The 16,881-nt window shown below is 55.4% G+C and overlaps 1 protein-coding gene across 1 annotated transcript; it reads right to left on the reverse strand.

The window, feature by feature from the left end:
* Positions 1-513: 513 nt before the first annotated feature.
* Positions 514-14,996, reverse strand: CSRNP2 (cysteine and serine rich nuclear protein 2; the record flags this gene model as incomplete). Its single annotated transcript, XM_084223490.1, has 7 exons — positions 514-2,950; positions 4,266-4,562; positions 6,163-6,425; positions 7,668-7,875; positions 12,646-12,689; positions 12,809-13,119; positions 14,986-14,996. The coding sequence occupies 7 exons, from the start codon at positions 14,994-14,996 to the stop codon at positions 2,246-2,248; spliced, it is 1,839 nt and encodes a 612-aa protein (XP_084079616.1). The 3' UTR covers positions 514-2,245.
* Between the last annotated feature and the right edge of the window lie 1,885 nt (positions 14,997-16,881).

The following is a 16,881-nucleotide window of genomic DNA, read 5'->3' on the forward strand; positions in this document are numbered from 1 at the left end:
TTTAAGGGCCTTGAATTCCCTTTTAAACCCCCTTAAATCTGCTGAACTCACTTAAACTCCCCTTTGAGCCCCTAAACAAGCCCTTTAAACCAGCTTAAACCCCAGCTGAGCCCCTTTAGACTCCTCTTAAACCCCCTCAAAACTCCCTTCAAAAGCCTAAAAAATCCCCTTGGCACCCTTCAACCCCATTGAACTCCCCTGAATCCCCTCAAATTCCTTCCAAAGCCCCTTAAACCCCTCTGAGCCCCCTTGATCTCCTAAAACACCTTTTAACTCTTTATAAACCCCTTTAGATCCAACTGAACCCCCTTTAGCCCCACTTAAACCTGGCTGAACCCCTAAAACTCATAGAAACCCCTCTGAACCCCTTTCAACCCCAAAATAACCCTCAATGCCCCCATAACCCCTAAAACCCCCACTTTGAACCTCCCTGAACCCCTTTTTAAACTGTCCTAAACCCCTAAATCCCATAAAACCCCCTCTGGACCCCTTTCAACCCAAAAGAAACCCCTCAATGCCCTCACAACCCCGAAAATCCCCACTCTGAGCCCCCTCAAACCCCCTCACGGGGCACAGGTGACCCCCAGGAGCACCAGGGGACCCTAAACCCCCAAAACTGGTGGGGGGATCAGACCCCAGCGTGGGGAAGCTGCTGGAAAAGCCGATGGTGAAACCAAAATTTTGGGATAAGAATGGGGGGGCAGCAGCTGGATTGGGGGATTCGGGTCCCTGCGACCCCGGGGTCTGGGAGCATCCAGGTGAGCAGGTCCTGAAGGCACAGATCCCACAAGGTGAGCAGGTCCAGGTGAGCAGACCCCACAAGGTGAGCAGGTCCAGGTGAGCAGGTCCAGGGACACAGATTCAGGTGAGCATATCCCACAGTCTGTAGGGTCCAGGGGAGCAGAATGCAGGTTTTGGGGCGCAGTCCCAAGCAGGTGAGCAGATTCCAGAACCCAAGAGCATCCAGGTGAGCAAATCCCCAGGGCACAGAGCCAGGAGAGCAGGCAGCCCCCCTCACATCCCAGTTTTCCCCCTCCTGCCTCTTCCCAGGAATTGCTCCTGGGCCAGGCTGATCTCACCTGGCTGAAGCCAAAAAGGAGGGAAAAGCCACAGAAATGAGAAGTTTCACCCCAAGACAGATCCCAGGAAGGTCTGGAGCAAATCCCAGTCCAAGGAAGGGCTGGAAGGACCAGGTGAGTCTGGAGAATCCACACCTGGAGAACCTGAATCCATGCCAGTCTGACCAGTTTGATGCCAGTGGAGATGCCCGGAGCCAGAGGGAGCACAGGTGAGCAGGAGGCACCTGAGGAGCGGCACAGGGAGTTGCAGGTGCTCTGGGAAGTCAGGTGCACCATGAACAGCAGGAGCTGGACACCTGTGCACACCTGCAGGGCTCTGATCCTGCTGGCACCATGGGATGGATCCTGAGGGCTGGAATGGCAGGAACAGTTCTTTGGGAAACACAGCCAGGTGAGGGTCACCTGCACGGATGGATGGAGCTCACCTGGGATGGGCAAGGAGCCAGCTGAGAGCTCAGGGATCAGGCAGGGCAGGGCAAGGTGACACTGCACCCATGGGACACCTGTGCACACCTGCAGGGCTGATCCTGCTGGAATTGCTCCAGCACCACCTGGCTGCCCTGAGCCCACCTGCAGTGGGCCAGGATCACAGGTAGGGACAGGGACACTCCTGCACCCTCACATCCCAAATCCTGGTCCCTGGAGGGGCAGCTCCAACCCCTCAGCAGCTGCTGGAGGCACCTCCCAGCACGGGAACAAACATCCCAGAAGGTCCCACAGGTACAGGTGGTCAGTTCCAGGTGATGGAGGGGCCAACAAGGAGGTGAAGTTGGTTCAACCCCCCAAAATTTTCCAGGTGAGTTTGGGGACTCCAGTCTTGGGTCTCTTGTGCCAGTTCCAGGTGTTTCCCAATCCATCCCAGCTGCAGGTGAGTGGGAGCATCACCTGGATGAGGCGGCCCAGGTGAAACATTCATTAAACAAACAGGAATTAGGGAAAAAGGGCTTTTCCCTTAAAAACAAGGAAAGTGGAGGCAGCCAGGGGGACAGAGCTGCCACAGGATCCAGGAGGCTCCAGCTCAGGTGAGTCCTGGCACAGGTGACCCCTACCAGATGAGAGAAGGACTCCTGGCCCTGGGCCAGGTGAATCCTCTGTCCAGAGCAGCTCCCACCAATTAAATAATCAATCCATGGAATAAATAATGGAGCCAGAGGGCCTGAGGCCACTCATATGGGCAGGTGGGGGTGCTCCAGGTTCTCTGGGAGATTTTGGGCTGCTCCTCCCTTGCTCACAGCAGCAGGGACAGGTGGGACCCCCAGCTCCTTCCCAGGGGGGCTGGAGGCTGGAGGTGGATGCTCCACGTGGCCACTGCCACCCTTGGCACCTGCCCGCGGCTCCAGCTGGCAGCAGAGCCCAGGTGCATCGGGCAGGTAAGGCTGGGGGGAGCCCACCTGGGCCGGCTGCCCCGGGGGGTAGCACAGGACAGAAGATTCCAGCGGGAACTGGGCTGGGATGAGGATGGTGGAGGTGAGCCCGGGGCACGGGGGAGGTTTCACCTGCCAGGTGTCATCCAGCTGCTCCCCCAGCACGCAGACCCCGCCCCCCTCTCCCCCAGAGCCGCTTCCAGAGTCTTCCTCAGCCTTCAGCCTCTCCAGCTCCTCGGCCGTCTGCAGGTGCAGCACCGCCCGCTCGTTCTCCGCCAGGTACTCCTGGAAGTCCTGAGTCTCGGGGGGCTGCGGGGGCGGCCAGGTGGGGCCAGGGAGGGCAGCAGCTCCTTCCTCCTCCTCTTCCTCGCGCCGGTTCTCCAGCTCCAGCTTCATCAGGGTGTGCAGGAAGTGCGTGCGGACGCGCAGGGGGTTGAACTCGATCCGCCCGGCCACGTTCCCGCAGCCGTCCCGGGAGCAGCCGCACGGGAACGACGTGCGATCCACCTGGGGCACGGGGACAGGGCTGGCACCCTGCAGGACCCCTCCAGGGTCCAAATCCCACCCCAAACACCGTGGTGGGCTTTATCCCAGCCAGGTGTCTCCATTGGGAGGATGTGGACAGGTGGAGGATCCCACAGGATCCCCCCCAGAGCCTGAATCCCACCCCAGAGTGATCCCAGATGCCACCTGGACAGCAGGAATTTGTGGTGGGGAGAGGAGTTTATGCATTCCAGGTATGGCCAAAACACACCTGGAGCTGCTCCTGCTCCTTCAGGGAACAAAAGCTCCCAGCACCTGTTGGACCACAAACCCCAGCTGCCTCACCTGGCACCCTCTGCTCCCTCAAGGAGCAAGGACAGGGCACAGTGGGCGTGCCTCAAGGCCCACCAGTGCCCCCTTACCCCAGCTCACCTGGCACTGGATGCCCTCACCTGGCACACCTGACTCTCTCTCCCCACTCCTCAGGAGGCACACGAGGACCAGCCTGGCTCCATCCCACCCCAGACCCCTCCGTGTGTCTCACCTGGCACTGGATACCCTCACCTGGCACACAAGGACCAGCCTGGCCCCCACCCACCCCAACCCCTTCCCCGCGTCTCACCTGGCACTGGATGCCCTCACCTGGCTCTCCCCACTCCTCAGAAGGCCATGAGGACCAGCCTGGCCTCGTTCCACCCCAAAGCCCTCTCTGGGGCTCACTTGGCCTCCTGGCTCTCCCCCCTCTTCAGGAGGCACACGAGGACCAGCCTGGCATCATCCCACCCCAAAGCCCTCTCTGGGGCTCACCTGGCACACCTGGCTCTCCCCACTCCTCAGCAGGCACACGAGGACCAGCCTGGCCCCCCTGGCTCTCCCCACTCCTCAGGAAGGCCACAAGGACCAGCCTGGCCCCCCTGGCTCTCCCCACTCCTCGGGAGGCACACGAGGTCCAGCCTGGCCCCCTGGCTCTCCTCAGGAAGCCCAACAGGACCAGCCTGGCCCCCCTGGCTCTCCCCACTCCTCGGGAGGCACACCAGGACCAGCCTGGCCCCCTGGCTCTCCTCAGGAGGCACAACAAGGACCAGCCTGGCCCCCCTGGCTCTCCTCAGGAAGCCCAACAGGACCAGCCTGGCCCCCCTGGCTCTCCCCACTCCTCAGGAGGCACACAAGGACCAGCCTGGCCCCCCTGGCTCTCCTCAGGAGGCACACAAGGTCCAGCCTGGCCCCCCTGGCTCTCCTCAGGAGGCACACAAGGTCCAGCCTGGGCTCCCTGGCTCTCCCCAGCAGGCACACAAGGTCCAGCCTGGGCCCTGCCACCCCGGCCCCTCCCCGCTCTCACCTGGCACTGGATGCCGGCCTGGCTGCAGGCGCAGGTGCGCGGCTCGCAGGTCAGGCGGCAGTGGCAGCCGCACTGCTCGCGGGACAGGCGCAGCGCCCGCAGCTCCTGCCGCTCCTCGGCGTCGATCCTGCGCACGCCCGAGGCGCGCAGCAGCGCCCGGCGCCGCTTGGTGGGCAGCGGCTGCAGGTAGAAGTAATCGCCCACCTCCACCTGCCCCACGTCCAGGTCATCGTCCGACACGTCGGCCAGGGTCAGCCCCGCCGCCTCGGCCGACGGCACCGTCCCGTTCTGGGTCAGCTGGGATGGAGGGAGGGGAAAGGTTTTCAAATCTGGGCAGGGCTGCGGGCACAGCGCGGGTCAGCACAAAACCGCCCCCAAAATTACGTTAAATTCACCCATTTTCCCTCTATTTCCCAACAAAATTTAAAATTACCCTGTAATTCCCCCCTGCAAATGCTCAGAACTCCCCTCCAGGCTCCCTCCAAACTCACCCCGTCAAAACTCCCCAAAATAGAAAATCTGGGGAGTTGGGAAGGAAATTAGGCTTGGTAAACCCTGGGAAAATGTTAAAGACAGGCCCTGGGAAATGTCAGACCTTGTGTTTGCTAGATCAGGTGAAACTGCACCTGTGTAATCAGTACGTGATAAATAATATAATTATTAAATATAATTATTGTTTAATTGTAAGAAGAATCATGAGAAATTATGTTAGGGGTTTGAGGGGGACCATGAGAAATGCGTGCTTGGATGAAATCAATGTATACAATAGAACAATGTCAGTTTAATAATTAATATATAAGTTATATAACAATAGAATATAAAACATGTTCAGCTCAAAATGTCAGAGTCAGATTTGGGTCTGTACCCCTCACACACAGAGCTCTTCAATAAAAGCACTGCAGGTGCTATATACTCATAATCAATAATCATAATCAATCATAATCATAATCAATCAACCTATAATCACTCCATGATTATGTGTTCCTGAACGCTCACAGAGGGACATGTGTGGGGATGTGGGACTGCAGGGGTCACCTGGCCAGGTGTCCTTCCCTCCACCTGAACTGAGCCTTGTCCCTCCCAGGGCTTGCCCAACCAAAGGAAAAGTGATTTTTCTGTTGGTTTTGTTTTTTTTTTTTTTTTGGAAAGGCACTAACAGATTCACTCCAGAACATCCCCAGGTGCCACCCAGGTGCTTCCCACACAGATTTCTCTCTGTACCTCCCAAGATCCCCCCAAACTGTTTCCCACCTGCATTCCCCTCAGTTTGCTCCTCTCCCAGCCTCACCCAGGCCCTTCCACAAATCCCTCCTCAAGGGCTTTCCCACCTGCCCACCACCAAACCCATGCAGGTATTTCCCACCTGGATTTCCCCCTCTCAGCCCCAATACCTGGCTCCCCCAAGGTATTCCCCACCCACATACTCTCTGTCACCCCAGATCCCCTCCAGGTATTATCCCCCACTGCTGCCCTTCCAGCTATTTCCCACCTGAATTCCACCCTCCCTCCCCAGCTATTTCCCACCTGCATTCCCCCTCTCTCCCCAGCTCTTTCCCACCTGGATTCCCCCTCCCTCCCCAGCTCTTTCCCACCTGGATTCCTCCCTCCCTCCCCAGCTCTTTCCCACCTGGATTCCCCCTCCCTCCCCAGCTCTTTCCCACCTGGATTCCTCCCTCCCTCCCCAGCTATTTCCCACCTGGATTCCTCCCTCCCTCCCCAGCTATTTCCCACCTGGATTCCTCCCTCCCCCCCTCCCCAGCTCTTTCCCACCTGGATTTCTCCCTCCCTCCCCAGCTATTTCCCACCTGCATTCCCCCTCCCTCCTGAGCTCTTTCCTACCTGCATTCCTCCCTCCCTCCCCAGGCATCCCCCCGTCCCTCCCCCAGTTCCCGCTCACCTCCCTCCTCCTGGCGCGCAGTTTCTCCCTGCGCAGGTGCTGCCGCAGGTGCTGCCGGTGGCTCACCTGGCGCAGGTGAGCGAACTGGCTGAGGCTGTACCTGCGGGCGCGGTGGTGCCGGGGGGCCATGCCCAGGGAGCTGCCCCCGGCGCTGGGCACGCAGGTGAAGCCCTGGCGCCGGGCGAAGTAGTAGACGGTGACCTGGGCGAAGCGCACGCGCTTCCCGCCCCGGCGCGCCCGGGAGCGCCGCAGGATGGACGGGGCTGGGGGCACAGAGCGGGTCAGGACACAACCACACCCAAAATTACATTAATTCACCCATTTTCCCTCCTCCATTTCCCTCCAAAATTTAAAAATCCCCTTTATGACCCTGTAATTCCTCCCCTGCAAATAGAGTTAGCTTCCAGGTTCCTCACAGACTCCCCCACCAAAACTCCCCCAAATCCCTCCCCAGCTCCTCTAACATTTCCCAAAATTCAAGGAAATTCATGCTAGGCAAAGCAGTAGGTGGTGACCTGGACCTAAAACAGAGGGGGCTGTGGGCACAGCATGGGTCAGGGCTGGCCAGCACAAAATCACCCCCAAAATTACATTAAAGTCACCCACGTTCCCTCTACTTCGCTCCAAAATTTAAAAATCCCCTTTGTTTCCCCTTAATTCTTTCCTGCAAATGCTCAGAGTTCGCCTCCAGGTTCCCTCCAAACTCACCCTGTCAAAACTCCCCCAAAATCCCTCCCCAGCTCCTCTACAATGTCCCAAAATTCAAAGGAAATTCATGCTGGGCAAAGCACTGCAGGATGGATGGGGCAGCAGGCACGGTGTGGATCAGCACAAGATCACCCCCAAAATTACATTATTTCATCCATTTTCCCCGTATTTCCCTCCAAAATCTAAAAATCCCCATTATTTCCCTGTCATTTCCCCCTGCAAATGCTCAGAATTCACCTCCAGGTTCCCTACAAACTGCCTCAAAATCCGTCCCCACCTCCTCTAAAATTTCCCAAAACTCAAAGGAAATTCAAGCTGCATGAACTCCTCAAATAATTCCCCATGAATGCCTCAATCCCCCAAACTTTTAAAAAAATCCCAGAAATTCTCCCAAGCCCCAAAAAAGTCAAAAAATTCCTCAAAATTTCCCCAAAATTAAAAAAAAAATCAGTTGTCCTTCAAATTCTAGACTCACCAAAATCCAAAATTAAAAAAAAAAAAACCAAACCAAAATTCACCAAATTTAAAAAAAATACCTAAATGCCCCAAAATTAAACATCCCCAAACCCAAAATTACTATTTTGTAAAACTGAAAACCCAAAAGTTTTCCCCCAGAAATCGCTACAAGATCCCCCCACGATTCCAATAAATTCCACACCATTCCCCCTGCATTCCCTAACCCTCCCCAAAAAATCCCCCCCACCACCCAAACTCCTGAAACTCGTTAAAAAATCCGGAATTCCCCCAAAGGAATGAGGAATGTCCCCGCGTCCCGCCCGCCCGCCGGCCCCGCTCACGCGCGGCGCTGCCGGTGCTGCCGCCGCTGTCGCAGCTGTCGCCGCTGTCGCTCGTGGCGATCTCGTCGTCCGAGGCGGCGCCGCTGGACGCGGCCGATCCCGATCCCGCATCCTCCGGCTTGCGCTTGATCCCGGCGCTCGGGACCGCGGCCATCGGGGCTCGGCTCGCATGGAGACCCCGGCGGGGCGCGGACGGCACCGGAGCGCCCTGCGGAGAGCGGCGGGTCAGCGGCCCGGCACTCCCGGGCGGTTCTCCCGGATGAATGCCCCGATCCCACCGGGAGCTGCAGTTCCAGCCCTGGCTGTTCGCGTTTCATGAGTCACGGTGGCTCGGGATGGGCAGGAGGAGATGCTCGGGGTTTTTCAAGGATTCCGCCCTCCCCATCCCGGAGAATTCCCGGTCCCGACGGGAGGTCCCGGTGCCAGCCCACCACCGGGATCTCCACACCAACATTCACCATTCACCCCAGCTCCCTCTATCCCAGCCTCTCCATTTGGGATTGATTTGGGATGGAATTCACCCCAAACCAAAGGAAAATCGCTTTTTTCCTTGGGCTTTTTTATGGAAAGGCACTGCCAGATTCACCCCTGAACATCCTGGTGACCTGACATCCTGGTCACCCCCTAAAATCCCCTAAAGATCTCCACACACACATTCACCCCAGCTCCCTCTATCCCAGCCTCTCCATTTGGGATTGATTTGGGATGGAATTCACCCCAAACCAAAGGAAAATCGCTTTTTTCCTCAGGTTTTTTTAAGGAAAGGCACTGCCAGATTCACCCCTGGAACATCCTGATCACCCCCTAAAAATCTCCACACAAACATTCACCCCAGCTCCTTCTATCCCAGCTTCTCCATCCGGGATTGATTTGGGATGGAATTCACCCCAAACCAAAGGAAAATTGCTTTTTTCCTTGGGCTTTTGTATGGAAAGGCACTGCCAGATTCACCCCTGGAACATCCTGATCACCCCCTAAAATCCCCTAAAGATCTCCACAGAAACATTCACCCCAGCTCCCTCTATCCCAGCTTCTCCATTTGGGATTGATTTGGGATGGAATTCACCCCAAACCAAAGGAAAAGCTTCGGTTTTCACCCAAAAAATGGGATTTTGGGATTGATTTGGTATAGAATTCACCCCAAACCAAAGGAAAAGTGATTTTTGTTGGGGTTGTTTTTTTTTTTGGAAAGGCACTGCCATATTCATCCCTGGTCACCCCTTAAAATCCCCTAAAGTTCAGAAAAAACCACTGGATGCTCCAAGAATTCCCAGCCCATCACAGATGCCACATTGGGAATGAGCCTCCCTGGGATTTTCCTGCCCCGCACCTCTAAATCCCAAAAAGCTCAAAAAAATCCCAAATAACCCGTGGCCATATTTGGGATTTGGGGAAATTTCCAGCTCCAGCTTGGGCAAGGGAATTTTTGGACCTGATTCCCATTGGGAAACTTCCAGGATGAATTTGGGAGCCCCCCCAGGACGCTCTGGGGCCCTTTGGGGGGTTGGGTTTTGGGTGGGATTTGTCAGATCTGGATCCAGCCCTGTCCCCTCCAGAAGGGAATGCTGGGGTCCCAAAGGAAGAATGGGAATTCCCAACCCATGCACCAGTTCAGGGCGAAATCCTGTTTTTTGGGGGGGGGGTTTGGGGAGGAAAGTGGGGAATCCTGGTGGTAGAGGGGGGAAAAGCAGGAAGGAATTGATCAATCCCAATCCCAGGAGGAGCAAAGGTGGAAAACACACAACACACACCCACCCCACCCCCACCTCCCTTTCCAGGTCCCTAAAATTGCTGAAAATCCTCAAATTATTCCCTACAACTGCATTTCCATAGAAAATTAGAGCTGGAGTCTGGGTGGGATCCCACCACCTGTGCAAGGACCCTTCCCTGATGGAGCTGGCAGGATGGGATTCCTATTCCTCACATAAAAACCCAAATTATTCCAAATTATCAATATTAAGTTTCCATTTCAACCCATTTTTAAACTGGGAGGAATTTGAAATGAGGAAGAAAAAATGGGTTCCAAAGCTGAGGAATTGGGGAATTTCACTGATTAAACCTCAACCAAATGGGTTAAATAATTTTTTTTTCCCCATGTTCTGGGATCACTTCTGGAGCAGGGAAGGGATCAGGAGAGTTTGGGATTCCTGGAAGCTGATCTGGGAAATCTCCTGGTTGAAAAGGGATCTGAGCAGGGTGGACAAGCTGGGACCACCAGGAATTGTCCATCCCACCTGGCCAGGTGAGCACCAAACCCTTTTATTTCCAGCTATCCCACAAAATTAGGAATGATTTTCTGATCCTGTGGATTCTGGGATGGCTCCCAAAATCCCCCCTGGATCAAGAGGATTCCCAAGAATTCCTGATTGCTTTCCCTGGCTTCCAGCACCCATTCTTCTGCGGAAGATAATGTTCCCACAAAAATCCAGAGCCAAAAATGGGTTCTCTGGATGGACTGAGGGATCAGACACATCAAATGCAGGGATCCAGGATATTCCAGGGTGAAATTGGGAATGATCCACGAGCAGCTCTGGTGGAACCCACCCAGAAAGGCTCTGGGAACACCAATGAATCCAGGTGTTATTCCAGCCAAAACCTGGGATTTTGGGATGATTGCCAGGAAGGTTTGGGCAGTCTGGATCTGTAAGGAATGGGTCAAGCTTTCCAAAGTTTTCCCCAATGATTTGGTTCAGCAGCTGAAAGGCCCATGGATTTCCCAGGGATCTGCACCCATCCCAAGCCCCTGCTGACATTCCCAACACTCAGCTCAGGGTTTTAGGAAGAAAGGTGGGAAATTTGGGTTCCTCAGGCTGGGATACAGCTCCCACAGAGCTTCCAGCATTTCTGCAACCAGCATCCCAAGGAGGATCCATTTGGGATGAGGAAGGAAAAAGGGGTTCAAATCCTGAGGGAGGAGCCATGGGAACTGGGGAATTTCAGGGATTCAACCTCACCAAAAGGAGCTAAAGTAAAAATAGAAATTTCTTCCCCATTTTCTGGAATACAGGAGCTGATCTGGGAAACTTCCTGGCTGAAAGAGCCTGGGAAGGAGGGACAGAAAGGTGACCCCAAAAAAAACCTCCTTGGGCCTGTGTCCATCACGGGAATTGGGAAACCAAGGGGGGCCATGAACACCTGGATCCAGAGGCCCAGGAGGGAAGGGGACCCCCAAAGGTGGCCACGAGTACCTGGGGGGGGGGATGGAAAAGGTGATCCCACAAAACTCCCTGGGGCTGCAATCAAGGGAGGAAGATGGAAGAGAACCCAGAACAGCTGGATGCAGAGAGGAGCCCTGGACAGGTGAGGGTGGGGCAGCAGGAAACCTTCCCAGGGTGTCTCACCTGTCCCAGGGTCACCTGGGACCCCCCAGAATCACCTTGGGGGGAGGTGAGGCCTGGAGAGGGATCAGCCCAACAGCCCCTCAGCCACCTCTGGGGACACCCCAGGTGTGACCTCCCCATCATCACCAGCAGCTGCTGGAGGACCTCCCCAGCACAAACCCTGCACCCCCATAAGGTCCCCAAGGCCACCCACAGGCGCCAAGGCCACTCTGAGCACCTCCAGTGCCCCCCTACAGTACAGCAGAAGGGAGACCCCACCTGCCAGAACCCCACAAAAGCCCCTCCCCAAATATAAGGGGGGCCCTACACAGCCCCTACAGGCCCCCAGTGCAGGGGGAGCTGTAAGGACCCCCCACACCCTCTACAGAGCCCATCCCCTATAGCCATCCCCTATAGCCACCCCCGTCCCCTATAGGCATCCCCAGATGTTTCCAGCAGGGACAGCCCCACATTTCACACAGCCCACCCATTTCCCATAGATCCACAGTTACAGGGACCCCTCCTCACTCCCTACACCCCCCCAATACACTCTACAGCCTCCCATCTCCTACAGATTCTCACATAAGGCCCACCCATATCCCCTATAGCCCCCCCACATCCCCTGCAAGCCCCCCCAGCTGGGGGGCCCCCCCTTGCCCCAGAGGCCCTCGAGCTCCGAGCCCCTCCCTCACACATCCCCCATGCCCCCCCTGCCCGACAGCCCCCCATCCCTAACGCCCCCCAGCACCTCCTGTGGCTGCCCCGGCCGTGAAGCCCCCAGACCCTTTCACCCCCATCCCCTACAGCCCCCACATCCCTCACAGCACCCATATTGCTCAGAACCCCAAATTTCTCACAGCCCCCCATCCCCTACAGCCCCCCAATCTCTCACAGACCCCACCAATCCCTTGGAACCCACAATTTCTCACAGCCCTCCATCCCCTATAGCCCCCCCATGCCTCACAGTTTCTCCCCCCCAATCCCTCACAGCCCCCCATCCTTCAAAGCCCCCCCATATCCTTCGGAACCCCCAACCCTCACAGCCCCGCCATCCCTCGGAAGCCCCCATCCCCCACAACCCCCATATCCCTTGGAACCCCCAATCCCTCACAGCCCCCCATCCCTCACAACCCCCATATCCCTCGGAACCCCCAATCCCTCGGAACCCCCCATCCCTCACAGCCCCCCATCCCTCACAGCCCCCCATTCCTCACAGCCCCCCATCCCTCGGAACCCCCAATCCCTCACAGCCCCCCATCCCTCGGAACCCCCAATCCCTCACAGCCCCCCATCCCTCACAGCCCCCCATCCCTTGGAACCCCCAATCCCTCACAACCCCCCATCCCTCACAGCCCCCATATCCCTCGGAACCCCCAATCCCTCACAGCCCCCCATGCCTTGGAACCCCCCCATCCCTCACAGCCCCCCATCCCTCACAGCCCCCCAATCCCTCACAGCCCCCCAATCCCTCACAGCCCCCCAATCCCTCACAGCCTACCCCCATTTCTCACAGCCCCCATGTCCCTCACAACCCCCCTCCCTCACAGCGCCCCCCCCCATCCCTCACAGCCCTCCCCGCCCCCCGCAGGCGGGGCCGCTCCCCCCCCACCTCCCTCCAGCCCCGAGGCCGGCGGCTGCCGCCGTTCCCCGCCACTCACCGGTGCCCGGGGGGGTTGTGGGGGCCGGTTGGGGGCGGGGGGCGCTGGGGGGGCCCCGGGGCCGCTCCCGGGGGGGTCCGGGGCCGCTCCCGCCCCGCCGCGCGCGCCGACAACAATGGGGCCGCGGCCGCTGCGCCGCCGCTTTTATACCGCCCCGCGTCACGTGATCCCCGCGCCGCCGCTGCGCCGCCGCGAGGCACCGTGGGAAAGCGAGTCCCCTGGGAGCGCAGGGCCGTGCTGGCGCGGGGCGTGATGGGAAGTGTAGTCCGGAAGTGCGGAAGATGGAGGGCTGAGGGCGGTCGCGGCGTGGCGGGACGGTTTGGGCTGGAAAGGAGCTCAAAGATCGTCCCCTGCCACCGCTGCCATGGTAGGGACACCTCCCTCTGCCCCAGGGCCCTCCAGACCCTGTCCAGCCTGGCCTCGGGCGCTGCCAGCCGCAGCTCCCGGGGAAATGCATCGCAGGGCCTGCCCGCCCTCGCAGGGAGGAATCGCTGCCCAGCGTCAAAACCGCCAACCACTCGTTTTTAAAATGTTTAAAGTTTAATAGTAATAAAGTGGTTATAAAAATAGTAATGTAATTAGAGTAATAATAATTTGGACAATTTGGATTAGGACAATACGAGACAATAAAAACAAAGAGTTACAGACAGTCCAGGTACCTTTTCTGGGCAAAATGAGCCCAAAAAGGCCCCACGTTAGCAGAGGATTAACCCTTACAGCAGCAGCCTGTTGCACATTCACACCCCCGTGCATGATGCAGGAATTCCATTCACACCCAGGATTCTGTCCGGGCAGGGTCAGCTCCTTCCTCTGAGTCCTGGCGGCTCTGCAGGGCTGAGCCAGGCAGGAATCCGTTCATTTCTTCTGTAAGGGAGCAATAAATTCTCTTTCCATGAAAGATTCAGGTGTCCTGGGGCTGCTGTCTCAGTGAGAGTCCTCCCAATAAAAAGTATCCCACACAGCAGAGTTCCTATTTTAACATTCTGTTATAACCTCAAACTGTATTTAACACTCTACTTGAGAATTAATACAGCATCACTTTCTAACACAGCACATATAACATTCATTTGAATATTTGTGAAAAGCCAATCACAAAACACTCATTTTTCACAAGAAGAAACCCAAGAGCAGAGCAGGTCACTCACTCAGCGAGGGATGCAGGGGAAGCAGGGCACTCCCAAGCCAGGGAGAGGCAGAGCCAGGGAGAATTCCCCAATCCCTGTCCCCAGGAGTCCTGTGGGGTCTGGAAAAGGTTCAGCCCTGCTGGCCTGGCTGCTCCAGTGCTGGGATCTCGGCTTTGAGTGGTTCAGATGGCTTTTGAGGCATTAGAAAGTCTCTTTTTTCCCAGAAGAAGTTGAGATTCGTCAGTTTTGCTTTTCAGGGTTGTTTATTTTTCCTTATCCATTCCATCCTTTCTCTGACCTGCTGAGGTCTGTCCAGCAGGTCGGGTCACTGTGGCACAGTCCCTGCCCTTGGGGTGGTGTTAACTTTTTATACTACAAACTACCTGTACTTTATTTACAATAATTTTCCAATACCTATCACCTGTGTCAGACAGTCTGTCTCTACTTGAAAACAATCCAAAAGTGTCACCATCCCAGCAGAAGATGGAGGACAAGAAGAAGGACAGGACACACCCAGATCCCTCCATCTTTCCTCTTGAACCCCCATTCTAAATCCCCAAAATTCCACTTTTTCACCCTGTGACAAATTCACTGCCATTCTACTCAAACTCTTGGGGCTTGTAACTCCTCACACAAAGTTGGTCATTGTTTCCATGGGCTAAAATGGAGAGCACAGGGGGTTTTGACTCCGTGCTGAGGTCTCTGAGCCCCTGCCAGGGTCTGGAGTCCTCCAGGGCAGCCAGAGGAATGTTCTGGGTCCTGACACCGGGATGTCGAGATATGGAACTGACAGAGCAAAGCCAGGGAGCTGGGAACCTGTCCCGGGATGTGGGCACTGCCAGGGGGCTGGAAAGGGGACAGAGACCCCCAGCCCCTGCAGGAGAGTCCTGGCAAGCCGAGGGGAGATGTTCCCTCAGGGATTGTCTGAGAGTGAGCCCAGGAAGCTGCAGCACCACGGAGAAAAGTGGGAATGGGCTGGGCTGGAGGGAATGCACGGGGTTCCAGCAGAGAGCAGCTCCTGGGGGGAGCCCAGCACACCATCCAGGCTCTGGAAAGTTCTCTGAGCAGTTCCTGTGGGTCTGGGTGGAGCCCAGGATCCGTCTGTCAGAGCCGGGGCAGGTATCTTCTGTTCTTTGGGCAGTTTTCTTTTCTCTTCCACAGCCAATCCTCTCTCCAGGAGATCTCTCCTGTTAATGGGCCATTAATTATTAATTACCTTCTGTTCATGGCCAGTGAGTGTCCCTGCATGGCTGATAAAATTCCATCATCCCACGGGGAGATGCTCTACCCAGGGCAGGAGCCAAGCATTCCTACCTGGATACAATCTGAGATTTCAAACATTCCTGCCTGGATACAATCTGAGATTTCAAACATTCCTACCTGGATACAATCTGAGATTCCAAACATTCCTGCCTGGATACAATCTGAGATTTCAAACATTCCTACCTGGATACAATCTGAGATTTCACACATTCCTGCCTGGATACAATCTGAGATTTCAAACATTCCTGCCTGGATACAATCTGAGATTTCACACATTCCTGCCTGGATACAATCTGAGATTTCAAACATTCCTGCCTGGGTACAATCTGAGATTTCACACATTTCTGCCTGGATACAATCTGAGATTTCACACATTCCTGCCTGGATACAATCTGAGGTTTGGGACACCCCAGCAGCCTTTGCCCCCTGCATTCCCAGAGGAGCAGCTTTCTCCTGCCCTGCATTCCCAGAGGAATTCCAGGCCCATCTCCAGCCCCCTGGAGCTGCAGAGGAAAACTCCCCCCTTGTGCAGGATCCTGCTGCAGCAGAGCCACAGCTGGCACTGCAGGAGGGCTGAGCCCCCCTGGGATGGGGCTGTGCCCCCACCCTGACACACAGGGGGACAGGGCTGCTCTGACTCTGCCAGGGTTGGTTTATATCCCTGCATTGTTCCTTTCCCTTTCCCTTTCTTTTCCTTTTCCTTTTCCTTTTCCTTTTCCTTTTCCTTTTCCTTTTCCTTTTCCTTTTCCTTTTCCTTTTCCTTTCCTTTCCTTTCCTTTCCTTCCTCTCCTCTTCTTCATTTCATTTCATTTCATTTCATTTCATTTCATTTCATTTCATTTCATTTCATTTCATTTCATTTTTCCCTAGTAGAGAACTGTTCTTCCTGCTCCCATATCTTTGCCTGAGAGCCCCTTAATTTCAAAATTACAGCAATTCAGAGGGAGGGAGTTTCCATTCTCCATTTCAGGGCAGGCTCCTGCCTTCCTCAGCACACACCTGGCTGTTCAAACCAAGACAGAGGGAAAGGAGCTGAGCATGAAAACCATTGTGTGCCTTAGAGCCAGGCTGAGGAGCAGCACAACAACCACCAGGTGGGTCCAGGTGGGTCCAGGTGGATCCAGGAGGATTGGGCTGCCAGGATCAGTGTGCCAGGTACATCTGGGCTGGCACCACAAGGGACAGTCATTCCCAGCTTGGGATAGATGTGTGATACATGAGGAATAGCAGATTTGTCTTTTCCAACAAGCTCTGGGTCTGCTGGTGGATAAAACCAGCACTGGGAGATAAAAGAAACAATGGGAAGGATTCCAGTGATTGGTGAATGGGAAAAGAGATTTGCTTTTACAAATAAACTTTGGGTTTGCTGAGAAATGAAATTAGACTTTGAAAGATGAAAGAAACAATGGGGAAGAAAAATGCCTAAATTCAATAAGAATTAAAAATTAAAAGGGAGGGTTGTACATTAGAGGGGAATCTTTGGGATCAGGTGTTCTGGGAAGTCTGAACCTCTCAAGCACCTCAGGAATGGGGAAAGAGAGAAGGGAAATGTGGCTGGAAATTGGGATAAAAAGGGAGGCTGCATCCTCCAAACATCTGAGAGATCCCAGGGGAATGCCCCATGGCCTCTTCCTTTATTGGAATAAAGCCAAAAAAATGACTCCTCTGGCTCCTTTTTGGGCATAAACCTCTGGTGTTTGTGGGTGAATTTTCCTAACAATGAGTAATGCCATGATTGACTCCCAATTAATGGACAAATATCATGTATAGAGGTTAAGAAAAGTTTATGGATGTATAGTTTGTTGTACCCCCTCACGAGGTTACCAAGGGACAGCTGGGAGGGCTGGCT

The sequence above is a fragment of the Fringilla coelebs genome, assembly GCF_963513975.1.
Source record: "Fringilla coelebs genome assembly, chromosome: 30".
NCBI classification, from domain to species: domain Eukaryota; kingdom Metazoa; phylum Chordata; class Aves; order Passeriformes; family Fringillidae; genus Fringilla; species Fringilla coelebs.